The sequence below is a fragment of the Eucalyptus grandis genome, chromosome 4, assembly GCF_016545825.1.
Source record: "Eucalyptus grandis isolate ANBG69807.140 chromosome 4, ASM1654582v1, whole genome shotgun sequence".
Taxonomy (NCBI): domain Eukaryota; kingdom Viridiplantae; phylum Streptophyta; class Magnoliopsida; order Myrtales; family Myrtaceae; genus Eucalyptus; species Eucalyptus grandis.
The window spans coordinates 32,175,035-32,183,006 of record NC_052615.1 but is presented as its reverse complement, the minus strand read 5'-3'; the positions used below and the strand labels follow the sequence as shown (position 1 = coordinate 32,183,006).

Below are 7,972 nucleotides of genomic sequence, written 5' to 3'. Positions count from 1 at the left end.
GTCGAACTGATGGTTGAATGTGCAAGTTTCATGTTGCCCCTAAATTAATCCAAAATAAGAAATTGGAGTTATTCATTAACGTCCCAATATCGAGATACATTAAGATACCAAAAGGGTGGATGTATTTAAAAACTTGGGTGGAATCTAAAAAATCTGTGAACAGCAATGAAATATGGATGAACAGGCATCTTCCTTGTTTCCTTGTTGAACCGCCCTCAATCAAGGCAGACACCTAACATGACCCGTATGGGACAAAGTTACCCAATTTGATGCAGATAACTTAATTAAATTCCCAGGGAAGCTTCGGCACATGCTTCGGATTTGTCGATTTTCGTGCGTACATATAAATGAAAATTTTTGACTGGAGATCTCAGCGTTGAAACAAGGATAATTCTAGAATTTACCATCCCATAGGCATCCCTCGAAAAAATAATGCCACTAATAATCACAATGGACAACTTTGTACGTTCCAAAACGAAATAATAAACAATGTCCTTAATCCCTTTGGCTCTACAGTGGAACGGGTGCGTGTATATATATGGACCTTGATTTTCAGAATCGATCCAACATTAAGAAACACCATTTCCATCTTCACGTCCAGGCCAATTATACCATTGCCTTGGATAGGGGTGGATACGCTTTTCCAAATTCAGCATCGCTAATTTTGCTAAGTAGCCAACCTAACCTCATCACAAACACCAAAAGAACCTTATTCTGGCTTTCCTCCATCGCCACTTCTATTTCCTTCCTTTGAACAGCTAGCATTCTCTCCCCTTCCTCTCTACATTTTGTCTATTTAAGCTATCCTAGAAAACTCTCCCCGTCTTGAAGCCGTTTTGCAAATGGCGGAACCCTACCCAAGCCGGTCTCCTGTTGATCAGGAGGACCCCGGGTACGCCCCTCTTGCCGGCGGGGAGGAGCCGAGGGACCACCGCCGACCGATCCGGGCGATCTTGGCGGTGGGACTTTCTGTGTTGCTGGTCGTGGGGATAGTGATCGGCTTCTCGACCGACACAAGCCCGGATGTCTGCGCGGAGGTCAATTCTGCTCGGCTGGAGCCGTTCCTCCTGGGAGGAGCGGGGCAGAGGTCGGTGCCGGTCAAGACGGTGGTCAGGCCGGTGCCTCGCGGCGTGAAGGAAGGAGTGTCCGCGAAGTCAAACCGGGTCTTCGCTGGTGCCAACCTGCGGGGCTTCCCGTGGAACAACAGCATGCTGTCGTGGCAGAGAACGGCTTACCATTTCCAGCCGGAGAAGAACTGGATGAATGGTGACCTTTTATTTTCCTATGGCATTTCATTTCTTTGAGAATGCTCTTTGCCTTTTTTTTTCTGGAAGTTTGGTTGATGTTATTTACGTTCAAGAATGATATTCAACTATTTTTTTCTGAGGGTTCTTCTAGTCAAATCTTTTTCTGGGTACCTTGAACGGTCATTTGAGGTTTTTTCTTTTGTTAAGATTTTGGTCAATGAGCGTACAGCACACCGGAAAATGTAATTAACTTGGACTGCAATACCAAATTTGTGAATCTCGTGGAATAAAAAGATAGGAATCTATGGAGGTGCTTATTCTTAAATTCATTTTTTTTTTTTTTGGGAAAAAGAATGATTTTGACTTTATCGATGCTTACCGATGGAGATTTATATATGTAACTGATTTGTGTTTATTTTTTTCTCCTTCGTTTCATGGCTCTGTTCTTGCTGTGGCATGGGAATCCCGTTTCATCGTCTGCAATAGATCCCAACGGTAAGATGGTTCTCCTTCTTTCTTTCTTTTTCTTTTTCTCTTTTTAAATTATAATATTGCATTTTCTGATAATTACACTAAACTAGTAGTTATATAATCGGAATTTCGACTTTCATACTGCTTCTAAACAATATACTCTTTTTCAACATGTCACCGCGGGATTAGCCACAAATCTGCTTTCATGAAAGTGTAACTTCGTATAGGAATTGACGTCAAAAAGTGAAATCATGCTAGGTCCCATGTATTACAAAGGCTGGTACCACTTCTTCTACCAATACAATCCGGACGCCGCCGTCTGGGGCAACATCGTGTGGGGCCACGCCGTGTCGGAGGACCTGATCCACTGGCTCTACCTCCCCCTCGCCATGGTGGCCGACCAGTGGTACGACATCAACGGCGTGTGGAGCGGTTCCGCCACGGTCCTCCCCGACGGCCAAGTCATGATGCTCTACACCGGCTCGTCCAACGAGTCCCAGCAGCTCCAGAACCTCGCCTACCCTGCCAACCTCTCCGACCCGCTCCTCATCGACTGGGTCAAGCACCCCGGCAACCCTATCCTAGCGCCTCCGCAGTGCATCGACAAGTTGGACTTCCGTGACCCGACGACCGCCTGGTACACGTCCGGAGGCAAATGGCGCTTCGCAGTCGGGGCCAAGATCAACAAGACGGGAGTGTCGTTTGTGTACGAGACCGAGGACTTCAAGAGCTACAAGCTCTTGCCGGGCCTGCTCCATGCCGTCCCCGGGACCGGCATGTGGGAATGTGTGGACTTTTTCCCGGTCTCGGATGACGGGTTGGACACGTCGGTGAATGGTCCGGGAGTGAAGCACGTGATGAAGGTTAGCCTCGACGACGACAGGCACGATTACTATGCGATCGGGACTTACAACGAGGAGGCCAACACTTGGGTCCCGGACAGCCCCGAGATTGACGTGGGGATCGGGATTAGGTATGACTACGGTATATTCTACGCCTCGAAGACGTTCTACGACCAGAACAAGAGTAGGCGGATCTTGTGGGGTTGGATCACGGAGTCAGACAGCGAGTACGCCGATGTGCAGAAAGGATGGGCTTCACTTCAGGTCTGTTCAATGTTTTCACTTGCCTTTGAATGTGCTCTGAAATTGTTGTGACACATCATATGATGGTTTAATGATGTCAAAATCCTCATACGAGAGTGACCATGGTGAACTCCATTCATATTTCTCAGGCACTTCCGAGGACAATTGTTCTCGACACGAAGACCGGAAGCAACCTGCTTCAGTGGCCGGTGGAGGAAGTAGACAGCTTGAGATTAAGCAGCAAAGAATTCGACAGCGTAGAGGTTGAAGCCGGGATGGTGGTGCCTCTAGATGTCGAAACCGCCACACAGGTCGGTGTCTTCAAGTCTTCATCTGTAGCTGTACTATTCAGGGAAATAAGGACTTCCGGCTAATGAAAAAAATGATTTTCAGGTGGACATCGTGGCAGAATTTGAGCTGGACAAACAGGCCCTAGAGGCGGCACCCGAGGCTGATGCCGATTATGTTTGCAGCGCCAGCGGTGGGGCCTCTCAACGAAGTGCTCTAGGACCGTTCGGCCTCTTGGTTCTTGCAGACGATGACCTATCCGAGCAGACTCCTGTGTACTTCTACGTCGTTAAGGGACCGAACGGCACCCTCAAGACTTCCATCTGCACTGACCAATCGAGGTAACCCTCTCGATCTCGTTTTTTTTCCCCCTTCGAATCTTGTCCGGTCTCGCTTTCATCAATCACGCCGAATGCTTGTTTCTTTTCTCCGTAGATCTTCCGTGGCAACCGATGTCCACAAGCAAGTCTACGGAAGCTTCGTCCCGGTACTTGAAGGCGAGAAGTTGTCGCTCAGAATACTGGTGAGAGAGCTCGCATTCTCGTTCACATGAAATGATGTCGTACGCTGTGCCTATCCCTAGACTTATCAGTAACTCGCCCTTTCTTTCGTCGGTCTTCCAGGTGGATCACTCGATCGTAGAGACCTTCGCACAGGGAGGGAGGAGCTGCATCACGGCCCGCGTTTACCCAACCAAGGCCATCTACGGGGCCGCCCGGGTCTTCTTGTTCAACAATGCCACCGAGGCTAATGTCAAGGCCTCGCTCAAGATATGGCAGATGAACTCTGCTTTCATCCGCCCGTACAGCCCCCAGTGATCGAAACGGAAGCAGAAAAAAGATTGGACATAAGGATCGCGCAATTTTATTTTATTTTTTTGTAACGTTCCCTTTGTTGATGAGCCTGTACAAGTTGTATCAGTCCCACCATCTTCAGTTCACAAGATGGGCAGGGGACCTTCATTTCCATTTTTGAGCGGACGAGTGGCAGAAGAAAAAAGAAAAAAAAAGAAGACAAGCGTCTGAGATGATGCGGTTAAACGACAGAGAAATTTCACTGTTCATTTGCTGTTATTCATCTCCCGAGCGTCTAAAAGTTTGGTTCTTCTTTTCCGTTTTCCATAGCCATATCTTTTCTGAAAAAATTATAAGCAGATGAAAAGGAGATGAGATTTTGGACAAAATGGAGAGTTGGATGGGGAGCTGCAGAATCAGTTGACACGTAGATTCCATCGTGGGACCTACACAATCAACTGTTTAAGATTATGTCGAACGCACGATGTCTTTTCTATCGAATCCATCACCAACCGAAAAAACGGAAAAGACGAAAAGTTGAAGCTCGCAGTCTCATGAAAAGTACGTGGGCTGGCTTCGGCTGACGAGGTCTCGCTCCGTCTTCAATGGCAGCTCACACTTTCCCCCCTTCCATCGATCAAAACCATTGGCATTTCTTCTTCTTTTACTTCAGATTCAAGAGCTGAAAAGCCACTGCAATTTGCTTCGAAGCCCTTCGACATCGTCGTCTTCGAGAGTCTCCTCAAACCTCGTACTAACGTGTTTGCAAATGCAGCATCTCATTGTTGTGACTTCTCTCGAAACATTGGCCTGTGAACTTCGCCACTCGAAGTTCATGATTGTCCGAAACTTTCGCATGCCTTGGCTGCAAAGTTATCCCGTACTAACGCGTTTTGCTTCTTTTGAAGGGCTTTGGTGAGGTTTTACATCAGAAGTGACAAAAAAATGCAAGAATCTTCGTGCTGTTATGAATTTAAGGTAGTTAATGTGAGCAGTGTGAGAGGAAGAGCAAGTCTATCCGCAGGTAGGTAAGCTAATAATTTGTCTTTCTTGGAATAGGAAAAGAAAGAAGACCTGACACGAGCTGCTTGATATCCAATTGTGAAAATGCAGACCCCAAAACCTAGCGAGCGATAGTTTCTGCTGCATTCGCAGTTGTGGTGATCAGGCTCATAAAATGTTCGACAACGGATGGTTCCACTTCTTCTACCAATACGACACTGAGGGTCTGGATTGCAGACATTATAAAATGGTCTGGGGCCATGACATGTCCAAGGAATCGATCCTCTGGCTCCACCTCCCTCTTGCCTTGGTGGCTGATCAGTGGTGCGACACCAATGATGCCATGTGGAGTGGATCGGCCATGATCCTGCCAGATGGCCAAGTGATTGTGCTCTGCACTGGATCATCAAAATGATTCCGTGCCGTACCAAAATCTTGCATACCCCGCCAATCCATCCGATCCACTCCTCATCAATTGGATCAACTACCCTGGCAACCCAATTATTGAGCCCCCTCCAGGTTTTGACAAGTCGGACTTCTGTGACCCAGCGACTGCCTGGAACACGTCGGGAGGAATGTGGCAAATTCTAATTGGCAGTAAGGTTGATAATACAAGAATGTCATTTGTGCATGAGACCGAGGACTACAAGGACTCTGAGCTCTTGCCTGGCGTGCTCTGTTTCAGGGACTGGCATGTGGGAATGTGTGGACTTTTTCCTGATCTTGGTGAACCATGAAAATGGCTTGGACATGTTGGTTAATGGTCCAGGAGTGAAGCGTGTGATGAAGGCTAGCATCGACAAGGATAGGCATGATCACTATGCAGTTGGGGTTATGATGTGAAGGCCAATAATTTGGGTTCCAGACAGTCCCGAAACTGATGTGGGAATCGGGATTAGGTATGATTATGGTAATTTATATGCCTCACAGACATTCTATGACCACGGCAAAGGCAGGAGAATCTTGTGTGTGTATCTGCTGGAATTTGCACCGAGGCTCCTGATGTGCAGAAGGGATGAGCTTCACTTCAGGTTTTATTACTGTTTCTGTTGACTTTTATAGTAGTACAGTCTACTTCCTGAGAATGAAATTGATTGAAATTAACCCCTCTGCTTCAAATCTGCCAGGACATGTCTGCCGAACTTCTGTCCAATTGATCAAAGCATTTCCGAATATAGTAAGACTGTAGAAATATAAATTGAACCGTGCTCACTATTGTCTTGAGACTGGAAGCTAGAAATCATAAGAGATATTAAATGTCATATTTAGGGTCAATAAAGCTCAAGATCTTATTGATTTACCAATCACGATCATTTGACTGGTATCCTCAGGAAATTCCGAGGACCTTGGTGCTCGAAAAAAAGATGGGTACCCACCTACTTCAATGGCCAGTGGCGGAATTGGAAAGTCTGAGATTAAACAGTAAGGAATTCAGTGACAGAGAGGTCAAAGCTGAATCCATTATGCCTCCAGATGTTGGAACCGCCACACAAGTTTGGGTGTGTTTTTTTTTTTTTTTTTTTTTTTTTGTAAAAGGTAAGAAGTATATAGACTTTTGTACAAAAAGCTATACAACTGTACAGCAAGGGGACCCCGACACCAGCTTACACTTAGAAAGACAGGAAGTCCAAACGAGTGGAAGGGGGCCGGGGGGAGAAAAGGGGAGGGAAGAGCTACGAGAGAGATACAATGCAAGTAAAAATAGCAGCAAAAGAAGGCCAAAACAACGGCCAACAAAGGAGACGAGGGGGAAGATCACACAACACTGTGGCCCGCACAAGGAAAAGACACAAAGAGGAAGAGAGCAGGAGGGACACCAAGCTGGAACACAAGCCGCACCATCAGGAAAGACCCGAGAGAGTTTCATCAGAAGCATCACCCAGCAACAGCGAGATGGGCAGAAATGTAGCAAAGGAGGCAGCTTCACCAAACATCAGGCCGAGGAACAAAGGGGGGGGGGGTAGCCAACATTAAGGATAATCAATCAAAGATGGAGGGGTGGATGCCCCAGCTAAGTTGGAGTCTTCTATTCCGGGGGTTGTCCGGGACCTTGGGGAAGGTTAAAGCCCTATCATTGATGGATTTACGAAGGTGGTCCTTTAAAGCTGGGAGGAATAATCTTTGATTGCGAAAGATAATGTTATTCCTCACTTTCCAAATGAGATAACATAAGGCACCAAAGGCAAAGCGAGCCAAGGATTGGTGGAAGCTTGCATCAGAAAGGTGTTTGATAACCCACAAAAGATTGTCCTTCCAAGCATGATTCCACCAAGGTAGGTTACACTTAGCCGCCCAAAAGGATGCAAGGTGATTAGTGATAGAACATCCAAAGAATAAGTGGTCAACCGAGTCCGACATAGAAGAGCAGAAAGCACAAGAAACATCCGGGATTCTCTCATAAGCAAGCAACAATACTTGGGTTGGCAATCAATTGCGGGAGATTAACCATAAATGGGTTTGATACCGAGGAGGTAATGAGGGGTTCCATATAAATCTCGACCAAGGGACCACAACACCCCTTGGCCTTAGAAGGCTCCAAGCTGAGGTAGTAGAAAACACCCCTGAGGACTGACCAAGCCATAGAAGACAGTCACTAGCATCATTGAGGTTTGGAAGGGGATCATCCCAACTCACTATGGAGGTCGCAACAGCAGAAGGGAGGGGCAAGGTATTAAAGCAGTAGCTACCGAAGTGAGCCTTGGTATACCAGAGCAGTAGATTTCTTGGTCAAAGAACAACTTGTAGAGCGGACCACGTGGGTGCCAGTGATCAAACCAGAAAGAGACATATAGCCCATTACCAACGCGCCACTTAAAATGATGTTGGATCAAATCACGGAGGCCAAGCAACTTCTTCCAAGCCCAAGAGCAATATGTAGGTCTTGGGACAATCCATAAATTTTTGCGATTTAAGAAGATGGAATGAATCCATTTAGTCCAAAGCGACTCTTTATCGGTGAAAAGGAGCCATAGGTGTTTGATCATGACAGCAATATTGCTCACCCCGAAGGGATTTGATACCCAACCCACCTTCCTCCTTAGGTAAACAGACATCAACCCATGCAACCTTTGTGCCCCCAGGCCTT

The 7,972-nt window shown here is 46.8% G+C and overlaps 1 protein-coding gene and 1 pseudogene across 1 annotated transcript; both read left to right on the top strand.

Moving 5' to 3' along the window:
• The first annotated feature begins 578 nt into the window (after positions 1-578).
• LOC104441883 (acid beta-fructofuranosidase) lies at positions 579-4,166 on the top strand. Its single transcript, XM_010055133.3, has 7 exons — positions 579-1,266; positions 1,734-1,742; positions 1,977-2,824; positions 2,953-3,114; positions 3,197-3,432; positions 3,527-3,614; positions 3,715-4,166. The coding sequence occupies exons 1-7, from the start codon at positions 843-845 to the stop codon at positions 3,907-3,909; spliced, it is 1,962 nt and encodes a 653-aa protein (XP_010053435.2). The 5' UTR covers positions 579-842; the 3' UTR covers positions 3,910-4,166.
• An 896-nt stretch (positions 4,167-5,062) lies between these two features.
• Positions 5,063-5,940, top strand: LOC120292622 (annotated as a pseudogene).
• Positions 5,941-7,972: the final 2,032 nt, after the last annotated feature.

What these genes read in the sequence shown, in the direction of transcription:
- LOC104441883 (XM_010055133.3), top strand. Translation starts at nt 843, where the DNA reads ATGGCGGAACCCTACCCAAGCCGGTCTCCTGTTGATCAGGAGGACCCC. An exon ending in ATGTCGAAACCGCCACACAG is followed by an intron (nt 3,115 to 3,196) that starts GTCGGTGTCTTC and finishes AATGATTTTCAG; the next exon opens with GTGGACATCGTGGCAGAATT. An exon ending in AGTTGTCGCTCAGAATACTG is followed by an intron (nt 3,615 to 3,714) that starts GTGAGAGAGCTC and finishes TCGGTCTTCCAG; the next exon opens with GTGGATCACTCGATCGTAGA.